This window comes from Helicoverpa armigera, chromosome 15, assembly GCF_030705265.1.
Source record: "Helicoverpa armigera isolate CAAS_96S chromosome 15, ASM3070526v1, whole genome shotgun sequence".
NCBI lineage: Eukaryota > Metazoa > Arthropoda > Insecta > Lepidoptera > Noctuidae > Helicoverpa > Helicoverpa armigera.
Genome location: NC_087134.1, coordinates 5056621 through 5080013, shown reverse-complemented (window position 1 = coordinate 5080013; position 23393 = coordinate 5056621). Strand labels below are relative to the sequence as shown.

General features: G+C 36.5%; 2 protein-coding genes across 9 annotated transcripts; both read right to left on the bottom strand.

Moving 5' to 3' along the window:
- Positions 1–193: 193 nt before the first annotated feature.
- LOC110382031 (putative uncharacterized protein DDB_G0282133) lies at positions 194–3661 on the bottom strand. Its single transcript, XM_021342497.3, has 4 exons — positions 3474–3661; positions 2910–3000; positions 2634–2753; positions 194–2545 (listed from the first exon to the last, which is right to left on the bottom strand). Exons 1-4 carry the CDS (start codon positions 3560–3562, stop codon positions 569–571), a joined length of 2277 nt encoding a protein of 758 aa, XP_021198172.3. The 5' UTR covers positions 3563–3661; the 3' UTR covers positions 194–568.
- A 216-nt stretch (positions 3662–3877) lies between these two features.
- Positions 3878–23002, bottom strand: LOC110382017 (CREB-regulated transcription coactivator 2). Of its 8 annotated transcripts, none has more exons than XM_064038199.1 (14): positions 22780–23002; positions 22063–22227; positions 20508–20686; positions 18049–18212; positions 17498–17588; positions 16887–17085; positions 15831–15983; positions 14759–14806; positions 12698–12805; positions 12307–12402; positions 9603–9671; positions 8214–8309; positions 7469–7640; positions 3878–6917 (listed from the first exon to the last, which is right to left on the bottom strand). In XM_064038199.1, exons 1-14 carry the CDS (start codon positions 22891–22893, stop codon positions 6763–6765), a joined length of 1809 nt encoding a protein of 602 aa, XP_063894269.1. In that variant the 5' UTR covers positions 22894–23002; the 3' UTR covers positions 3878–6762. The 8 variants fall into 8 exon arrangements, with proteins under 8 accessions (XP_063894269.1, XP_063894270.1, XP_063894272.1 ...); XM_064038200.1 differs by having other exon boundaries at positions 16887–17064; XM_064038202.1 differs by lacking the exon at positions 9603–9671.
- Positions 23003–23393: the final 391 nt, after the last annotated feature.

Here is a 23393-nt window from a genome sequence, read left to right as displayed (position 1 = left end):
ACCTAGGAGCAAGACAACCCAACAAGGCAGACATTACAGAGACGAAATACAAAAGCATGTTAAAAAACGTCAGGACAGCATTTGGTGGGTATCGAGCTGATGATAATGCTTAGTATTTTCGTAAATTCAACATTATATTAAAATAACTTGTACTTTACGCAGGGCTAGTTTATACAAAGACAGTCTTAAATAAAGCGCGATGTTATCATGTTTTGATTGTTTATTTATAAATGTTTACATAACAATACCTACAAATAATACAGGGTTATTTAAAATTAGTTACAAACCAGTTTAAGTATAAAAATAAGGGATAGGATCAATCTCAAACATATCATATTGCACTACTGTAACTAATAATTACAGAAATCATGATGTATGGTATGTCTAATTTCGAGTAAAGTCTGAATAAAAAAACTAATTTTAAATAACCTTTTATTTGAATACTTATAAACAAATTCAAAATAATGTAAATTAAAGTTAAGTACAAACTAATGTATTTTAATGCAAACATAATTTAAAATACTTAAAAATTATGTGATCATCATCATAATCATCATCATCACCTTTGCTAAGCATCAGAAGGAGCGGGTTCTTGAGAATTGTGCGACTGTTTCACCCGTCTTATTCTTTTATATCTGCCTAAATCTCCGTCATAGTTTCGCGGGAGAGGTCCAAATGCGTCATTTTCTTGATAATGCGGGGCATTGAAGTAGTTTTCTGAAGCCGACTTTTCATTTTCAACTAATGACGGCGATCGCTCAGATTTAACATCTGCTGTGTCACTAGGGTTATCGTCAGCAGTGCGTCTGTTCCTGGTACCACCGCTGTACATAAGATTATCATCGACACCTTCTACGCCAGACAACACGCTGTCAGTGTCTGATCCAAGACTCATTGTGTCACTCTCAAGATTTTCATGTTGTGGCTTTGAGTTGTCAACATTAGAGTTTTTAGGTTGAGCAGAATTTTCGGCGCTAGCAGCATCCTCCTCTAACGCCCTGTTGTTGTTTGCGAAGTTAGAAGTACGATCATAAAAGCCTTCGTCATCAAATTCATTACCCTCGTCGTTGTCTTCATCCTCGTTTTCTGCTTTGTATGGAAAGTAAGCTACTTTAGCATCGGGTAAAAGACCAGCAGCTCTCTTCTTAATAACTTGGTCAGAATTTTTTCGCTTCACTCTCACTAATGGTCCTGAGTAAGACACCGTATCATCGTATGCATTGGAATTAGGAAAAGAGTCTTCCAGTGATTTCATGGATTCGGATAAGTCCGATTGCTTACCTGAATATGTATCTCGTTTGTAGGGTTTACCTTCTTGATGAACCTGAGAGTCGTCATCCAATAATTTTGACAAATTGTCATCTTGGGAGCAAAAGTATCCTTGGTCGTTAGCATGGTCCGCCCCATTTTGAAGACTCATATCGTTTTCAATTTTAGAGTCCTCGAATGACATACCTTCCAAATCATCAATATTAGCTTCTCGTTTGCTTTCTGTTTTCGTTGTAACTTGCACGTTAGCGACCATTTCACCTTGGTTTTTGGGATCAATATTTATCGAAAACGCACTTAAACTGCTATCAGTTTTTTTGTTCTGAACACCTTCATCGATGTGGTTTGTAAGTTCTGCTTTATTAACAGAACCTAAACTTGTTTCGGCACTCTTAGAACTAGATATTTCATTACCTTCAGTCGGACCTTCTGGTGGCTTACTGATCTCTGTAGTCTCTGTGTTTGCTGATGGTGCTGCTTCTGTATTTAAATCTACTACTGGACTACCTCCTTGAACTTTACTCAAATCAGATTGGCAGTTTTCAATAAAATTGTTTTCTTCTACAGCTCCTGCTTTTTTCGTAATTTCTCTTTTGTTTATTGCTCCATTGTCGCCAGCATCAACATCATCGATTATTTTCTTCAATAGCTCTCTTTTCTCTTCAGTCAGAGAATTCAAAAGCTGATCTAATTCGTCTCCCGATAATTTTTTGATGTGCCTTTTTATAGCAGACTCTTCATCTTCGCTATCTGTTTTTTCATTGGATTCCTTATTTCCTTGATTAGACACGGTCGGAGTGTCAGCTGGGTTAGCCTGCTTTACGTCGCGCCTATCTCTTAAGTTATAACGTGAACCATCATGACTTTTATCCTCGAGTAGATCTCTATTCTCGGCTTGCATCGTATTATAGTACTGCTTGTAATATCGAGATTGTTCATTGGCTTCAGCGTCATTATTACCATATTCATTTCTGTCTACTTTGCTTATCTGGTCTCTATTCTTTTCAAACAACATATCACCTTCTTCATTTAATGCACTGTCTAATTCTACAGTTCTTTTATTGACTTGACTATCTACTTGTCCTTGAGCGACACGATTAGACTTGACATCACGATTGGTCAGATGTTGTGTAGCTTCCTGCTGCTCGTCACTGGCCTCAATGTATCTGTTTGACTGACGACGTCTCGGGTAAGACCGCATCTGATCGTTGTATCGTGTACCTCCGGTGTTCTCCTCTCGTGTATCACGATTTCTATTGGATTTGGAATCTGAAAGCTGTACCAATTTCTTTTTATTGAATAATTTCGAATTCTAAAGTATCTAATACATTTAGATTCATTATTAGATGCTTTAAACTACGTACGTTATCGGTTTTGGTCCGAGTAAGACGGTCATCGGGTGAGTTCCGTTGCAAGTATCTGCTTTCGGTGAGGTCTAGCAAGTGTCTACTCCGCGGCAACTCGTCTTCCTGAACAGCAGGCTCCTGAAAGTAATCAAATGTTATATAAAAGCCTGAAAAGCCGCAAGATAATGGTGACACTCAATTGTTATGACCAAAAAAAGATTTAACTTTAAATCGATTCGAATAGGATTTAAGAACTAACCCAAGTTCGCTTTTCAAACAAAGGATGGTACTCACTTGCTCTATGAGACGCGAGTCGTCATCATCAGCAAGGAACTCGTCCCCTGACGGCTCATTTTCTTCTTCATCTTCTGCTTCTTCAAGATCACTGTAACACAATGATTTTATGTCCTTATTTTAAACGGATAAGTTATGAATGATTGAAACACAGAATACTGAAAAATGATCAGGCGAAGGCAGACAAACTTTGTACCTATTACCTGTTAATGCTACATTGACTTGATTTGTGCTGCATTAATAATCATGTAGGTACACATACGTGTTTACAATTCGTTAATCTAAGGGGGTATGGCGATACCTAACGAGTGCATTAGTAATGCCTCTAAGACGGAGAAGGTTTATAAACCTTTAGATCTAGATATCTACCAAATCACAGTACTAAAGACTTATCTATTGACGTAGTTCTTTATGATTACGACTACATATTCTTAAGCGTACCGAGTGTCTTGAAGAATTCACACCGGTTTTAATAAGAAAGTTTGCTATGGATACCTCGTCTCCACATTATTATGAAGGTGAACTACTAATTACTTAGTAAATACATACAAAAAGTGATGTTACCTATCATTGTTATACTCTGTCTGTTGTGGTCTGCTGAGAATCTGCACTAGTAGGCATCCAAATAAGATCAATACGAACCAAGAATGCATGTTTGCAATGTCACACAAAAATCACTTATAAAATATGCTGATTGGCAAGTGTGCGTAAAATTTGAATGTGTATGACGTTTATTTTATTTTCAGCCAGTTGATTGTGGAATCATAGCTTTTTAGAAAAGTTTGAATTTAATTGTGACATTTGGATCCTTCTTGGTTATAGACACGGGGTATAAGTATTTCATAAAGTAATGGTCATATTTTTTTGTATAGCAGAAAATGTATTTGCGAACTGATACCGGTTAAGAAGCTTTGTAAATTAAATAAACAAATATGAAAGGGCGAGGTAATGATGAAAAAGAAACAAAATACTTACAACAACTTTATTTTTAAATGAGACCGTTTCATCTCTATCACACTTATGTACATTTGGTTTAAATAAAACAAACCTTTGAAACATTTTACCGCAAAATCTTCATTAAGTTTGTGCATATTTGAGAAAAAACATATGTCCTATAATTAAATGTCGTATGAATCCATAGATTTAAGAATTGTAGAAATACTCGATCACACAGAATGGTGTCTCGTCGCTTCCGAGGGCATCGAAAGCTTCTCATAACTGCACATACAATTATCCTATTACTATTTATAACTTAAGTCCAAAATGCAAAAGGTAAAAAAATCCAACAGGTTTTATAACTATGAGTACTTTTGGAATGCGGCGCGGCAGCCGAGAGCGGCCACACACACTCCGCATCTTCACGCACAGTCGCAACTTAACATTCACAATTTTGACTTTGTACTTTTCGAATTGAACAACTAAACAATATATGAACGTATATTCAAACAAGAGTGTCATGACGAGGTCGAAACATCCCAACATACACGATATTGCACCTGACTCGGACTCAAAATCAAACCCGACCGATATTCGTAATCTTCTGCATTTGGCAGACACTAGCTTATATAACATGTACATAATGTATCTAAAATTTAGAAAACACTATTTAAACTTTAATAAGAAAAAAGAAACTTATTTTAACGTCAGATTAGGCTTCACAATGAATTATGTTGTGCTTTTTACTTTATCACAATTATCGTACATTAACTATTTATACAGTACAAGTATATCATCTGTCATACAGCACATACCTCTATGGCGGAATTTTAAATAAAACTTTAAAACCATAACAACACGAACAGTCGTAAACCTGCGTACACTGTACACAACACAAAGATATACAATACATATGTCGCAATAGATATGACTTTTGTAAACGAGCAGATATCAAATAGCCGCGGAGACTTCGGGTCTTCTACATTATAACAAATCATTGTATTCAAATTGCCTCATTATTGTAATGGAATGAAATCTGTACATTATAAATCAGTTGAATAGTATGAAAACTGTTAAAACTTCCTGAACATAATTTGATGACTAGACTCTTAAAACATAATATAATGAGCATTTACAAAACAGAAAAACACAAATGTCTACTTGTATGTCAGTGCACTCGTCACATTAACCGCGCGGTCGTATTAAAAATAATTTATATGTCATACATTTATTACAAAAACTATACAACTATAAATTCACATAACATTACAAGAGAGAAAACATAAACATAATTAATGTTACGAGTGCAAAGTGTATTAACAACTAAAATATATCGAAACTTAATAACTATTTAAAGTTTAACTTCAGATAGTTACTGTTGTAAAACAGAGAACAAGGATATGATCTAGCATCGAGTATCTGTCGGAAACAATCTAGGTATCGCAAGCGTCCCGCCTCAGGAAGTCGCTGGCTTCAACTGCGCCATATTTACACACGTTGTCTTTATGACCGCCAGCGATATGTCATATTACAAACAAGGTTATTACATACAATTAAAAATACACTCAATACCTAATAAATAGGAAAAAAATACTTTACAAAGATCTATTATCAATATCTACTCGTCACTTTCTAAACAAGAGATTTAGAAAGTGATATAGGTTAACAGCAATGACCTTGTAAACTAAATCGTTCCTCTTCAGTTAGGTATCGAGTGCGACCACTTTACCCACACACATTAAGACGAAAGGTGTACTTAAAAAAATAAAAAATAATCGATCTTAATTAATCGATGTATACAATTCGAGCCGCGCAACCATACATACGCACATACATAGATATGTTTGCGACAAAAGCTTATTAAAAACCTCTTAAACAGCATCCCTCATATTTACAATGGCCTAAAGACTGTTTACACTAAACAACTATATTCAAAAAGGAATTGGGACATTGAGACACAATGTACACATGCTACATAACGTAGAAACACCGCCGTGTGTCACTGTAATTGACACACACTTGTAATGGAACGACACATGTCAACCATTTGGACGTCTGCGGTTAACTTTAAAATTCAGTCAACGCTTGAGCAATCCCTGAATGACGCTAAAAATGTCTGACAGAATTATAATAATGGTGCTTCGAAGTTGACTTTAATCCATTTAATAATTCGTTAATGCAACCGAGGACTGGTAGTTATACTAGCATGCAACATTAGCGATTTAAATGCAATTTTATCGAAGTGAACACTTTTAGTTTTCTTTATTTTATGTACAAATCACCCTGTAGAACAGTGGTGATGGTGTTACTGTAAAAGCCCGAACAACGGTCAGTCATAAGATTTTCCAGTAAAACCTAAGATTTACCAACTCCATAAAGTAAAATCTGAAAACCTTTCATGGTTTATTTAGAACTTTTTCGAACAAAAACAACATTTTCTGGTAAAATTAAGCATATCCGTACACTGCATAGTATTCGAAAGGGTTTACTGGTAAGCTCTAACCGCCCGGGCTTATACAGTGACTATAAAATCCAGATATTTGTACTAACAACCAATCACAAATATGACCCACTTTCACAAAAAAACTCCTATATTGATAGGCTGGTGTTTTACAGCCAGCTTATTAAGAATACTCTGCCGGGGCTTGATTCCGCTAAATTAATAATGTGACAATAATTGAATCTGTGTGTGTAACAATTGAATCTCAATAGCAGTATTAACCTTATGGGGCATTCTACTATTTGGTAAGACATTCATTGGTTTGCCATTGGTCTGCCTTGCTTAAGTAAAATTAGCAGAATTGAGCCCCTGGGTTTAGCCCACGACTGTCCTACGCATTTGTCAGTTCGAAATTTAAGTTACAGTGGGAACTTCTGATTGGTTGTCGGTACTCGGTGTGGGGGAATGTGGCGGGTACTACAAGCGGTCGAGGCGGAACTCGTGCTCGACGGCGGAGTCGGGCACGAGCGCGGTGGGGTCGTCCAGCAGGTTGAGGTCGTCGAGGTCCAGCCCCGCGCGCAGCTGCGCCTCCTCGCCGCCGAACATGCCCGCGTCCAGCTCGCCCGAGTAGTCTGCAATGGGGGAATGTTGTGTTGTAGTTATATGAGCGAGTATACAGTGAGAGTATATGGGTATAGTAGACAAGGGAGCATGTAGGGGGAGTATAAGAGTTCATAGGGGAGTAAGTTTACAGGGTAGTACATAAGGGAGCATATATCGAAAGTAAATAAGGGTAGTAATATACAGGGAAGTACATAGGAGTTTATAAGCGTAGGATACATATTTCTAGTAAGCAAAACACAGATAGATAGAATATAAGGCACGGCCTATAAATGGAGCGGGCATAAACTCGCGAGTACGAGCGAGTCTGGTCGCCCCAACGACGTGACCACACATAGTAAAATAGCTGGTGGCGCGACGCGAGGTCATCGCAGCGCATGTTTGCCCTCTCTAACGAGACTGGCTCATCTTCTCGTATTGTAACTGACTCTCTATGTAGTGTGCAAATAAACCTCAAACAATAACTAACCTAATTCATACAAATTTTGATCTGACGATGTCTGTTAAAGACAGAGAGGCGAGTTATACCTATGGTACGAGAAAGAGCTGTATGGTGGGTTACCTGTGAGCACGATGTCGGGTATGGAGGCGGGCGTGGCGGGCGTGGGCGGCGCGGAGGGCGAGGCGAGCGGCTGCAGCGCCGCGAAGCCGCCGCCGCCCGCCACCGGGTCGCGCGAGCCGTGCCGCGCGCAGCCCATCGCGCCCGACCCGCTGCCGCAGCTCGTCGCCGTCGACTGAGGGGAAAAAACCTTACATAAAATTGGATTCATTCGGGTAAACGCGACAAACGCGCGCGGCTGATGAGGACGTGAGCAGACGTCAACATCAGTCACGTACGCGCCTGTCCATGTGTAACAAATGAAGAACAGGCCGCGTGCGGCTAGAGCAGGGGGCCTCTCTCAAAAGAGTAGCTTTAGGTATAGCTTGTGTCAGTCTATGGGTCGGTTCATATCTGACGGAAAATGCGTCGAGCGTATCATAAATGTATGATCGACGCACTAACGCATCATCGGTTAGGTGTGAATGATTGAATGTTTTACCGTATATTTGTCAGTTCTGGCGTTACGCGACCGGTAATACGCGACGCATATTCCGTTAGATATGAACCGACCCTATAACAAGACACAGGTCCTTCCATGCACACCGCTTACATTGCACGAGGCATGACAAAGCAGCAATGCTTGTTTGGGTGGCATGGCTTACGACACTACTATCGATATCGCGAAACTAATGCCATGCCTTTCTGGGAACCAATCTCTTAAGCCACTCAAGACAAGTTACAAAATGACCAAAAAAGCAATACAGACCTGGGGATATGATAACGACGAATTCGTCGTCTGCGGCGAATGCGGTGACCCGTGGTTGAGGTACGTCGTATTGTAGCTCGACACCGGGTTGTCCAACTGTGGACACAACACACAAATTACTACCACGCCTCACGCACACACCTACAATCGGCAAGCGAGAGAAAACATAGAGAAAAAACGCAGCAAATTCTGAAAATAAAAACACATGACGTCACTAATACTACCGCAATAACAGATCCATGGTAACGTTAGGTACAATGTCTAATGAGGTTGTAATACTGAAGCGGTACAGCCACTGAACAACATTGGAAAATAAAACACTGACTGTATTACAAATAAGGATTGTCAAAATAAGAACTATTTAAAATTATATGTACTTACTAAATGTCACAAGCATAATGTTGATGATTTGTTTGATTAAGCTCAAAAATATATGTTAGCTGTTACTTTAGCATTGACGCAGTGTAACACGTTTTGATAGCCATAGCATTATGCTTATGAATGTAATCGGCCGGACTAAAGAGTGCGATAATCATGCTCATGACAATAATACCAAAATGGTCTTTATTTCCGAATCAATACGATAAAAAAGTTATGAATAGACCCAAAAACTTTTACCAAGACTATCAAAATAAAATACCAGTCATAGACTAGGATTGTTTCTGACAATATTAACTACTTTTTACTTGCAAAAATTGTCGAGCATGCCTAAATTCTCTCATACTCTTTGGAAAAAATATGCAAATCATAGGAAAATGTCTCAATAGTACTATAATACTCTTTGGCATCTATTTTAAATGTATGTTTCATATATTTATACGAATTAGAGAAATAGTACTATCGAAGATTTCGTCTAGAGAAAATAAACCCGACTCCTTCAATGTATTTAGAAAAATGCACAACAAAGTGGACTTTAACACAACAGTAATAAGAACTAATTTGACAAATTAAATTAATAGTTTATTTATTTTCTCTAGAAGGGAAGTCGCGATAACAAAATGAAATGTGAACAGAGCTCCAGCTTATTGTAAATGCTAAACTCGTAAAGGTACGTGCGCTAATAATAATATCCGTGGAATTAAGTGTTACGACACGTAATAATAACTCAATATTGAATCAGCGACAAGTTTACGATTTCACCGCTTCTCACTTATTCTCTATGCTCAACACACTTTTTAAAAAGTCCAAGGAGGACAGCGTCTCCAAAAAGTTTTTGATACGTTGCAAAAAAAGTGACGATTGCCACAAAAATACAAGCATTTTTTTTTTCAATTAAACATTGTGTAATGAGACGATTTATTTTCACAATATGAATATGTAATTAGCGGTAAAATCGTCCACGAATCACGATAAACATCACTATAAATGCGTGAGGGGGGAGTGTCGTACATTTTCCGCCACTTGTACGTGCGCGGTCCAGCCTGACTCCACGAGGCTCTGCACCAGCTGCGCCCAATCCTTGGCCAACATCCACCAATATTACACATATTACACACTAGCACACTTAACTTTAGTTACAGTCTGTCAAATATATCAACAAAAATCCCTATACCGATCTTAAGCCTGTACCGAATGTTTTGTGACTGAAAGAACTGTCAACTGAACCAAGAAACGGTCAGGTCGTAACTGAAAAACTTTGCAAACTTACGAAAACTTATGAAATAAACTTAAAAAAAACTCCGAGGGAAACTATAATAAAATTGATAGTTAATCAATATTTGTATGAACAACAAAAGTGTGTTTAAAGCTGTTGGAAAAGATTACTAATGGGATGTGATATCGTCATTTCAATTTTTGAGTAACCTAATATACTTGGCGCCACATCATCATCATTTCCCGAGCCTTTTTCCAACTAGGTTGGGGTTGGCTTCCAGAGTAACCGGATGCAGCTTTCAGCTTCACAAGAAGCGACTGCCCTATCTGACCTCGTCAACCCAGTTACCCGGGCAACCCAATACCCTTTGGTAAGACTGGTTGTCAGAATTACTGGCTTCTGACTACCCGTAACGATTGCCAAAGTTGTTCAATGAAAACTTTTGTTGATGTTTAATTACCTACTCTTGATGTTTTCCGGTAGGTATCTCACATGGTGGGAATACCACTATCATTGAGTATGAGTAAGACGTGTATGCCGAATTGACGTCAATAGAATCAGAGCTTTACCTAACTGTTAATTTCAAATAGTAGACAATGAAGTTTTTCTTACTTTTAAAAAACAGTCATGACGTAAATAAACCAGTTATCCTATATATGCGTCACTTTGCACATTTTAAATATCATTCTTATATGCCAAATAGTAGTCAATATTTTGAAGATATATCATAATTTTAACTACCTTTTTGGTAAGTGGGAAATCCAGTTTTTATGTTTACGTCAATCAGCGAATGTTAACATTTATAAACAAACTGTTAGGCACTTAAATACCTGATTTGTGGGTACATATGTAAGTCACACATTACTGATATTTATATAGTGACGTATAAAGGTAGGTATATATCACACACATTAGCATTTGACAGACAGTAACTTTACTTGCTATTGTTATCACAGCAACGGGTCAAGTACATGAGACCAGTTTCTCAGAGCAATAAAGCCATATTGTATTCATTGAGAAACAATTGTTTATAAACACTGTTTCAGAAACAATATATACGTGTTTCTGAAACAAATAATTTTGTTTCAGAAACATATAATTTTGTTTCTGTGGACGATGTGGACGGAGAATTTCCGAAACATTGTTGCTGTAAACATCTACGTGATGTTTCAGAAACTGTGTATCTGAAACATTGTTTCCCAGTGAATACGTGGCTTAAATATTTATGTATTTACTAGTATGATTATAAAACCCGTCTCAAATACCTGTTCATATGTAGGGTGGTACCTTAACCGATACAAAGTCATTATCCAATTTTAATTTTGTTTCTAACTCGAAATAATATTGGTTGAAATTATGTATCGTTCATGTCGTAAAATAAAAATTGATAGGTAATTCTATAATAAAATTTTATGGCCGAATGTTGATAGAGTAGATATATTTAAAACCGGTTGAGTTACCTGCCCTAATTATTTCCATCTCAAATAATCACCCTGTATAGTTCAGTGTATTATTTTTGTATATAAGGTATATTCTCTATGTGCTGGCTTTAATTTGATGATTGATGAAGTGCAGCTTTATTATATTGTGCGTTTAAATACTTTATTCCTTTCCAATGTGCCAAAATTATTAACTAGTCTTGATTCTTTTGTCCTTAAACTACTTTCAAGTACATTTTTGATGATGAGAGTATATACCAGTGTCATTAAACATTGCATTTCAATTGATTATTCGTTTTTTTACTTACAATTCCTTGCTGTTCCATTGAAGCATAAGTATAAATAAATTAATGTTATTGTTATTTCAAATGTTACGTTAGTTACGTAACGCACGTTGTAGCCGGTTTCCTATCAATTAGGCATGTTATTTATTTATAAACATTGGTGTCCGTGTAATTTAAATTTTCAATCGACTAAATTGCGAACAACGCGTTTGTAAGGAGCTGTTTATTTTAAGTTATTAGTTTTTGAATATAATGTCATTTAAAAGAATTTATTGATTTAAACTTTTATGGTCATTAAAACAACAGGTGATTTCGTCTGAGTCTATGAAAAATCTTTTTTCATAATACTAAAAAAGTTCATCACATCAATTTTGGAATAGGTATTTTATGGTTTGAAATTGTTTAATAGGATGTTTGTAACAGCATTTTATTTCATTCTTACATCAAACCGGCATATATTGTTTGACCACAAAATCAATATTTTTACAAATAAATTAAATCAAACAAGGAAGAGGAATGTATTATTTAATTGTATGCCAGTTCCTTTGTACTTCTAATGATAGTTACGGTCAAGGCCGTCCGAGCCGTACCGCATGTCACGCATACATTTATAATGGAATTACAAATGGCCAGCACTAAATGATAGTCTTATTTATAACTTAGTTAACTGTTCAAGATTGTCCTTGAACATAAATATTTCAACGTCACGTGGACGGAAACCAGTTTGATTTGCGTTCAATGAATTATGAGTGTGTTAGTTTTGGCGTTTGACTTACCATTGTGATTTGCTCGAAAGGTTGTAGTAACGCTTGATGTAAATTATTGTAGTCTGTTTGCGGTGACTCCACCGGACTCCCTGGACTGTGCACCATCTGAAATTAGAACAAAATCATTAAATATTGAGCTTTAATTAATGCTGTCGAAAACAGATTTATTTGCCACCAGCACTGAGTTGACATTAATTACAACAGTCTGGGAGTGGAAAGATTAAAACTTGCAAATGTCTTTACAAGCAATTCACAGTTCATTGACCTCTAAACAGCGAACCTGTCTGTAAAGCAATAAGAATTTCTAGCATTGATTTTCATAAATGCTCTGTTTAAAGATTAAACTGAATGAATAAAATATTACATATCGATATTATAGGCTATTATATTTTTTTATTACCGTTGGTGAAGGTATGTTAATATTCGACGTTGAGGAATATTGTGAGGGCGGACTACAATGCGTCTGGTAGCCGGAGGGTATCCACCCGTGGTCCAGAGGCGACATATTCTGAAACCAGCCGAAAGAAACACGTTACATGGGAACATAGCATCTTGTGAAGGTAGAAAACAGTGTGACCAGTATTCTGAATTAGTAGTTAAAAGCGAAATTTACAAAATGCTTTCTTGAGTTAGAAATGTAGGGCATTGGCAGTTTGGTATCTGATTGCTATCTATTTACTACTCTTCGATATTTTTTTTGCATAAATATGTCTAAGAACTAGGACAAATAAGAAGTCTAAGCGACTTTTATCGGGCCATCAACTATCTTGGAATCACTGTGCATTCAAATAACTGTTGTACATTCTATGAATGCCACAACTTTCCACATTGTCCAGATATGGAGTTGTCAGAGTTCAATGTCCTGTCTGAAATGTAATTCATTCAAATATATTGATACCAACCGCCCACCTCTACTAATTTGCAATAATTAATTTGTAAATAAGACAGCATCACACTGCTTTTAGCCAGAAGCCAATTTGTACATGCATGTTAAGATCGAATTAATTATTAAAGCTAATTAAAAATAATCATGAAGTGAACCGTTATGTAGATTCCTCGAAATGGCAAAAATGATCATCCTGTTTATGTGGTTGATTCTTCAAATAATAATATCTCATACAAACCATAAAACCAAATGGTTTTCCGCTTTCGTAAATTCAAAGAAAGAACCACATTTTTTGCAGACATATAAATTAGATAATAATTTTAATAAACTGGTTGAAAATATATACAAGTAATCATGCCAATTGATAGTTATATTCAAAATTTAGTATTGCAAGCTTATGTAAGATATTATAGCTCGTGTTAATATAATTGTTTACGATGAGTAATGCTCCAATGTTAGTTATTCCACATGTCATAATTCAATCGTAATTTATGCAGTTATTCATCACAACTGCGTAAAAACCGTTAGAGAATGAACAAGAGTTTTTTTAGGATTATGACATGCACTTAAAATAATTTATGTTGGATACAACCTAAGTAGTAAAAGCAAATAATAATAATAAATAAAGTAAACAGTCGTCACTCATTAGTTACACATGTGTCTCATAATGAATCTGGGTAACCAAGTTTATTGAGCTTTCTATCATTTTTATTGAACATTGGCAATTACTGTCGCAATTGAATTTGATTATTTTGGTTGAATGTTATTCAGTTCTGTAATGTCGAATGATTTCTTTACAGCGGAGTTGAGAAATATCGAAATTCATTTTTGTATATTAATGTATGTGTGTTTTTTGCCAATTTAGTAGATTTTAGCATTGAGTGATAGTAAAGTTAGGATAGAAGAATCCTTCTAACATTTTCACAGAAAACTAGTTTACCCATATTTTTTTTTCTATTAATGTTAAGGTCGATAGTTGTTCAGCTATCCTTGCAATAAATAATTCCATGTGTGACCTCATGTCAGCTGAATAACCCATGCCATGAGTGACGACTTTTATTTGTATGAATATTTATTTATAATTAATAATTATGCTATTCATGTCTTAGAACGCAAATGCCACGAGAACGTGACATCAATAAACATATAAAGTCATAAAATTTCTCATATTTAAATTAAGTCACCAATAAATAGTGTTTTGACGAATATAACATTATATTACGAAAAATATATTTGTTACAATATCGATAAAGGATACGAAGGTGTCGTTAAGTGCGGAGGTGCTGAAATAAGCAATATATTGCTTCGAAATGTTATTAGTGAACATGGTTAGCTGAAAACAAGTTAGTAACGTCGATTCATGCACGAAGCACCAATGTGATGAATGAAAAAGACGAAATATAGAATGAATGTCAAAGACATAGATATGTAGGATATTAGCGAGACCCAGCTCTGTTATAGATAATCAAAAATATCGCCACCAACAACAGACAGCGTTTCAAAGCATTCAAGCGACCGCCTGTAAAGAATGAGCGGGAGTAAAATTTTAAGAGGAGGTTAAAAAAGAAAACGAACCTTATTATGATGAAGATAATTATTTGTGTTTGGTACAGATAAGTGATTCTGAAATAAACAAAAAATGATTTGTGTAGAAAGCAAATAAACACAAACATAACAAAAACAACAAAAATGTTAAAGTTGGTATCGAAGTGAGTGCTCACGTGAGGCACATGTTAACGTTCTCCAAGCCGGTGTTAGAGCTGTACACTGTACTACAACTAGTTCGTTACACATGATTCACTCGCTGTCAGATTATTCATTAACCAGCTATCTACATTATGCATCGCTGCTGAGGGAACTGCACGCCATTTTTGATAGACAATAATGTTTTGTCAGAGCAACGCGTGAATTCTTGCATAGTAATGTCCGATCAATCGATACTGAAATAGTTTTTTAATACAAGACAGATTTGGTTTGTAATGTAAATTGATTATTGTGCGATTTCCGCGGCGTCCAAGATTGTGAGTCACACGCGTGTGCGTAGCTATCAGAGATTCGATATACGACACAAAATACAATGGCGACTAAAGTTCACGCGATTTTCTTCAAATAATAATATTAGTAGACACATAAAAACAATTTGGCAGTTCGTTTATCTTCAAATTAATGTAAATAAACCGTTTAAATGTAAAATTTATAAAAAACAAGCATCTATTAATCCAAAATCTAGCGATATTATTTCTATTCTTATTTAAATCATTTATACATTTCGACACCTGTGGAAAGAAACTCCTGAAGTACACCATTAAATAACTTTGCCCCCCCATACTTGTCTATTAAAGCCTGCGCAAGTCAAAATGTACTAAGAAAACAAACGCGCGCGCAAACATCAATGCTGTCTTCAGAGGGGAAAAGTTATTTGATGTAAGCTGTAAACTTTCACTTTAACAAGATTTCTGTGATGTGAAATCACACTAAACTTTAAAAACGAAAGTTTGAAACAAAACTTTCACGCAAAAACTACTGGTCGGATTTTGATGAAAAATTGGGCAATATTTTCGACCCGGTGCGTGAAAGAGCTCCTCGGAACCCGAGTGCAACATCTAGTAGTAGCATTACAAAATTCCGTTGGCCATGCGACACAGACCTGTGCGTCATACATCTGCGGCAATGTGTCGTGGTGTTGCTGATGCAGAGGCACTGTCGCCCCGACGGGGGAGCCGGACGCCGGCGACAGGCCGCCGGTCGCCGGCGACACGCTGCCGCCGCCCGGCGACACGGCGCCCGGCGATGTCGGCGACTGCAACCACGCAACCTCATGCGATCTCCGTGCCGTGGCAAGTACGTGGTCAAAGGAATTCGCAATTGGAACGGGTCATTTTGGTAAGACCCGCTTAATAGGTACATCTATTTTACTAAAAAGGTATATCTTGTTCTATTTAATTGCGTTTTTTCTGTACGTCATTATTTATTTGATAACCCGCTTGAGTTGCGAATTCCTTACGGCATCGCTGTCGTGTACCTACGGTCCTAAAGGAGTCCTATAGCAATCCTTGCTTCCGATGCAATTATTGATCTATCTAAATATAATTATCACGGCAGAATTCGAAATAGAATGCAACATCCAATCTTATTTCTCTCCATTCAGCGATTATTTATTTCTGTCGACAGTAATTAGGTCCTTAATCGCACGTGTATTGAGTGTCAGTTCAACTTGAACCTATTAGTAGTATCACGCGAGTATGGCGTGCCGAACACGTGAGATGCAGTTCTTATCAGTTCGGTCGGCTGAGCGGGACGGATTGGCGATCAGTTAACACAGATACACAGCCACCGAGTCAGCTGTTCAGTTGTACGAATAGAAACTGCGACTTGACAGCATTTTTGGTTAGTATTGCCAGATATAATTTAAAAAAATATATTTAAAGACCATATATTTTGTATGTCACAAAAAGAAAGAGTAACGTGTGACGTCATTATACAGCAAGGAAACTACCTAATTCGAAAGATAGTCCTGACTTTAAACTCCCAATTTTCTTGGCGAATATTTTAAAATGGCAACACCAAATCAAAACTCCCGGACGGGCTACTCGGTAGCTATGCAAACAGCTGAAACACTACACGTTGTTCAGTTAACACAAACAGACGAATCACAGAGCGGTATGAAATGACGGTCAATGGTGGGGGGTGTTTGGGTACGTACGTATCTGGGCTGGTAGTCGGGCGAGGCGCGGTGCGCGGGGTGAGCGTGCGGCGCGTGCTGCGAGTGCGGCGCGTAGTGCGGCGGCGGGAAGTGCACCGACGTCAGGTCGGGCAGCGACCCGCCCGGGACCGCCATCTCACCCCCCAGCCCCCCGCCGCCCTCCCCGCCCGCGTATACGCTGTCGAAACAGTCATACGTGCTAAACAGAAAACGTGTTAGTAGTACATTACATTGAAATAAATTGAAAGCACAAAAAATTGGACCCTAAAAAGAAACGTCATCTTTAATTTTCCTCAAATTTTACGACTATCAACACAGAATAAAGTTCTTGATAACGTTTGTTTCTTATAAAATTTTCCATACCTACATGATAATATAGGTATTGGGTTAAAAATAAACATTTTGTAATTCTGGCATTTAGGTTTTTTGTAGGTACTGATTTGAGATTCGGTCAGTTCCAAATGAGAATGAGTCATAATAATAAATGTTTTCAATTCAACTACTTAACTCAGAATACCATTTATGGAGTTGTCATTCATGTTCTGAGCTTAGGGATAAAATATGAAGATGTTTTTTCCGCCATCAATAACATAACGTAATAGCATACTCACTTATTATTGTTAGGTATTCTGGGTATTTCACATGACGATCTTGGTCGATTTGCTGGGTTCATTGGCGCTAACACATCTAAATGGATGTCACCTGAAATGAAATATGAAATTATTAGATTGTAAGTAGAGAATCACATGTAGATAGGTCATCGACCCGTTATTCCGAAGCCGTGGAATACAAGGTACTAGCTGAATAATATAACTGGCGGCAGATCTATCAGTTAGTTTCCACGAGGGAATATAAAGCTTTCCTGAAACTTTTGGAAAGTTAAGCAAAAGTGGATCGTTTTAGTTTCACAGTCAGACTAAATAGTCGACTTTCAGGATCGTCAGGAATAGCCGATAGTAGTCGTAGGTAGCAAAATGACCAACAGTTCATGTCGCCAAAACTGCCCATGATAGCTATGACCAGTTCTCATAAACAAGAAACGATTCGTTTTACTTACGGACGACTCTTTTTGACCTTTATCCCATGAAGACGAGTTCATAAAATCTACCTTCCTTAAAAAAACCAATCTTTCCTTTATAGCTAAGGTCTACAGTCTACTCACCTCTTCTGTGATGGTTCTGGTGAGGATGCAGATGTGGGTGCGCGTGCGAGTGCATGGTCCGGTGCGGCGACAGCGGCTGAGCCGTCGTCTGTTGTTCCACGCCGCACGACTGGTGCAGCGCCGAGTCTGAGTTCGTCCGCCGCCAGTTACTGTCCGGCGGCGGACTGGAACAAAACGAAACTACTGTTAAAAATTGACTATCATCAACAGTTCCTTGGGAATATGTGGGAAATCCAGGGTGTTCTGTACTAGGGTGGATCGGGGAATGTTACACTTTTATTGACTTCTTCTTGAGGTCTTTGTGTTCCAAGAACGAGGAAAATTTCTGGAAAATTCCCGTAGCCATTCAAAGAATTAAAAAAATGTTTTTGCTTGAGCTGTTTCCAAGTATGATAGAAGTAGCTTCCAGTCTAATAGGCAGATTTATCGGAGTAATATTATTTTTAGATGAAACATATACCTATTGGATGACTAAAACCGTAGATACGATACTCCGTGGTTAGACTTTCTACCAATCTAGAAGCTGTCAAAAAGACAAATGGCAGCCGATACCAACAAACTATTCATGTATAAAAAGTGCTTAATCATTTAAAGAAACAAGAAAAATAGGCGTTTCTAATTAGTTATCATGACAGGCCTGAAGTTAAGTCTACCTTTCACCACTTCCTCGTTTGTTCAAATAGACCAGTTTATGAGTTTCCTAATACATAAAACCTCTGGATTAAAAGCTTAAATAGTAAATACGTATTGAGTTGTTTATATTTCAAAAGAGTCAGAGACATCTAGAGTTTGTATTTCGACACGAAATTGGTGTTTCGGGACTCTAGGGTGGCATAATTTTAATATTGGCGCGTTGTAGATGGTTTCCCGCCAAGAAAGAAGTACATAAGTAAGGATGATAAGTGTATAACTGGATAGGCTCTCGTAACTAATATTATAACCATGAATGAGATTGTTAAGCTTTCTAAGTCAAACGGTTGATGATGAATTTAGAAGAGATTTGGATAGGAGTGAATCTGGAGACTATTATTCCTTTTGCAAAATGCACAAAACCGCATTTATGAATGTTCTTTTAGCGTACAATTTCCTCATTCGAAATAAGGACCCAGCCTGCGGGTTTTTCTTTTATAATAAACAGGTGTCAAGAATTATTCGTTTGTATTGCAGTCGGGAAATAAACGATATACCTAGGCCGTATGTTATAGAACATTTATAAGCTAACAAGTACTTTACTTAAAGTGTCATAAAAAATGTTGTTTTTAAATTCGTCTAACAATATTCCCTTACGCAAACATTATTACGCATTTTAATCGAATTGGAATTTAAAGTTTTGACGTCATATTAAAAACATCGCAAAAACACGACACGTTTAACTTCAAGAGATAAGCAGGAAAATGGTTACTTAAGTAATCGATTAACAGACTATCGATTACTCATACGGTTTTTTTTCGTTCTCGATGTCGATGTTAGTATGCATATTATATTCTTTAAAAATGTTAATGCAGTTTTACTATAGCTCTCAGACGGTAAACTCGCCTTAAAACTGAGATCATGATAAGCTAGTCTGCAGAATAAATTAAATTCATACACGTTCTATAATTTATACGCCAATCTAAAGCGCTTCGTAGAAAGGCAAAACCTGAATCGTTTTATTACTATTTTTCGAGGTAATATTTATGTTTTAAATAAAATAAGCTCAACGCTAAGTGAACTGAAAACAGATTTACGTCAAAGAATTTAATATTTTTATTTCCTATAGGTATGTAAATATTATAAGTTGTGTACTCATACATAGTACATATGTAGTTGTTTAGCAATGTTTCCTCAGTGTTTGTTGACACGTTCTATAAAACAATTATTATTATTAAATATGAATGAGGCTTCTTAGAACGACTTACAATGAAACTTGAATTAACATGACATGAAAATGACTCATAAAATATTTTACCTCATGAACTTAGTAATTAAATATTATCAACACGTTTCTAGTTTTAAATTGGAATTAATTGTGCGTCCGGCGGCTTCTTGCGACTTGCTATTTTAGATAATAATTCAACATGACTACCATGATTAGAGGAGTGACGTAAGGAGTATAGTTAGTGACTGATTTAATTATCGTAACCTCGAGGGCTATATAGTGCACGTTATGTTGATTCAATTATAACTTAAATATATTTTTTTATTGTTTGTTCAGTGTTTACCGAGATACGTAGTTGAGACAAAAGAACATTACAGTGTCGAAAACAATAAATTAACCAGTTTTTTTTTCGTATTATTAGTAACGAAGAAACCGGCTGTGTGCGTGTAGATTTGTGCTAGGTACATAATTATTATTTAACATAAAGCTACGTCATGAAATTCTGTCAGAATATTAATAATAACGGCAGACAGACATGGTTAGTGTTGTTTAGGTATATTAGATCATCAGTATGAGATATTTTTTGGTGTGATGAAGTTACCTCAAGTATACAGTGCTGCCATAGGGGCTGGTGTCGTGCCTCCGGTCTGCCGGGCGGCGCATGGGCCCGACCGACGAGGAGGCACGGCCGCGCTGGCCGGCCGGCGAGCGAGACGGCGACGTGCCGCCGCTCCGGCCCCCGGCCATAGCATACTGGTTCGATAGCGGTAATTCTTCCGGCTACAACAAAAAACACACACATCTCAACAACAAGTACATAAATACAAACAAAAACGTTAATGTTGTAAAAAAGGACTAAAAACTAAAGAATTATTGCTGACATTTCCCTTCAAATCGCAGCCTTGAAACACCGGTAAATAAAGGGTTCCCCTGCATTTACGCCAACGCCACAATTCCGGTTCGGCTAGTTTGGCGGGAAACGCCAACAAGCATGAATGACGCTCAGATATCTAAACTATTTTTCCTGTACTTTTAATTATTTTACCCAATAGATGTTACTGTGATTGAGGCAAATAAGGTATTGGATTTTACAAAATATGTATGCATTTGCCTTAAAAACGATTTTACAAAAAGTGTGCAAAAAGATGTAAGAATATGTTAGGACTTAATATTTTTTTTACTAAGATTAACTACTTGAATTAGTTTGTCTGTACATATTTTTGCACTTATTACTATCTCTATCATTAAACATTATATTAAAAGAAACAAATCTATTGTCTTGTTCTAACAGGTGGCATAGCAGGGCCAATACAATCAGAACACTACTTCTATAAGTGCAGGGAATATGAACATGAAATATTACAAATGCAACATGCCATCTGACAGGAGATTTTTCATACTTATTGCCATTTAACAGTCATACTAACTAAAAACAAAAAATCTCTATAAAATCAAATTTCGAAGCCGCACTATACAGGAAGCAAAATAATAATTCATTGTTTTTTTTTTAAGTTAATAATAGAACACCACACAGTAATAAATTATAAGACATTCATAGATAAATCTGTTTGTAGTGTGTGAGCGAACAGATGACGAAGTTAACATTGGTGAACAAGAAAGATTATTAGAACACATGTTATAATGTAAATATGAATTCGACACAGTTTTCAGTTAACAAGAATTACTACATACTTTGTTTATTATTACAGGCATTTGATTCTATTTAACAATATTCAAGTAAGTTTTTACAAGGTGACAAAGCAATTAGAAGGCTCAATGATTGTTTATTTTAATACTTTTGTGGTCTATTTTTTTTCGTATGCTTTGACAAATAAAAACTGCATGGGAACTAAAGAGAATACATAAAATAAAAGAAGTTTTGAAAAGAATTACAAATTCAGCCAGCTACAACTGCACCACTACCGGAAAAAAAATATAGGAATAGCAAATTCTACCATAAATCACATGTTCATTCAAATCTTGCAGGTAATAACCCTGATTAGTCATGAAAATATTTAAATAAGTATTTTATTGATTATATAATTCAAAAAGAATCACAAGAGCATTTGTCAAGGTATTGACTACATGCAAGATCATATACTGGTAGATTTACGCTATTAAGGGATTTTAATGATCAGATTCCAAAACAAAGGAACCTTAATAGTTTCCTGCTCATTGGCGCTAGCTTGTGGTGCAGCCACATTTGGCAGGGAGCCACTGCGGAACGTGCCCAAGCCTTGCTGTGCGGGCCGGAGTGAAGTCTCAACATTATCATTAGGCTCGGGGGGCGGTTTCACTCTTGCTACCTTACTTGAATTAACCTGCAATCATGATGCCTGAACATCTCTTGACTGTACTCTCATACTTAACATTACTGTGTTTATTGAAAATAATCAAACAAATATCCATAACAGACTGCATGAATCAAAATTTAATTGAAATTATGTAACAATTAATTTAAATCAGTTATTATCACAAAACATGGTGTTAGTATATCTAGACTTACAATATGTCTGACTCTAGAAGTCTAGAACTCAACACAAAATTATCTTCACTGGCAAGTTACTATTGTTATCAGTTATGACTGAGGAATATAACTTGATATTTCCACAGTTTCATTAGGAGATGTTACACTCATAATATTCTAACTAGCTATTGTGTATGATACCAAATAGACTTACAATTCATTTTGACAATGACAATAATTGTAACTATACACAGAGAACCGAGTGGTATTTTGCTATCGAGTTTAATAAAAAATATGTTCACTTTGTTGTTTAGGCGCAATAAGTATAATGTAATGGATTATTGTTTACGTCGGCGGGCACATTTGACGGCCAGGAAGCGACTGCCTGAGTAAATAGGCGACATACCCTTTGGGTTGCGTCGGAAACTTCGCGCATAATCTGTTCAAAAGCAGCTGTTTCCTCTGCTTGTTTTTGATGGTGGAGGGCAATTTTTTCACTAAATTTTCTTGGATTCGCCATGATGGCCAGTAAACATTTATTTTTCTCGTTTTTACATCACAATTTTTAGCGTTCAAAGATCCAAAACGCGCTTGACTGTCAGCCACAGACTGGTGTTGCCATTTTAGAAAAAAAATAGTCATGTCATCATTCGTTCGAAAAGAATTGTATATTTTAGATTTAGTTGATTAAAATTATTCGACTTCCTACTTTATTTCAATATTTTTTTGATCCATACTAATATTATAAAGAGTTTGTTCGTTCGTTGTTAGAGAACTTTGTTTGTTTGGTTGTAATGGATAAACTCAAAAACTACTGGACCGATTTTAAATATTCTTTCACCATTAGAATGCTATATTATCTGCGAATAACATAATCAATTAATCACTTTCCACTATAACATTGAGAAGGGTAGTTTGACCACTTATTAGCAAATTAAAGAAAAGTTTGGTACATTTTTCTTACAACTTGTAAGACAAAGTAATTATTGCAATGTAAACAAATGTATGATTTTCGAACAG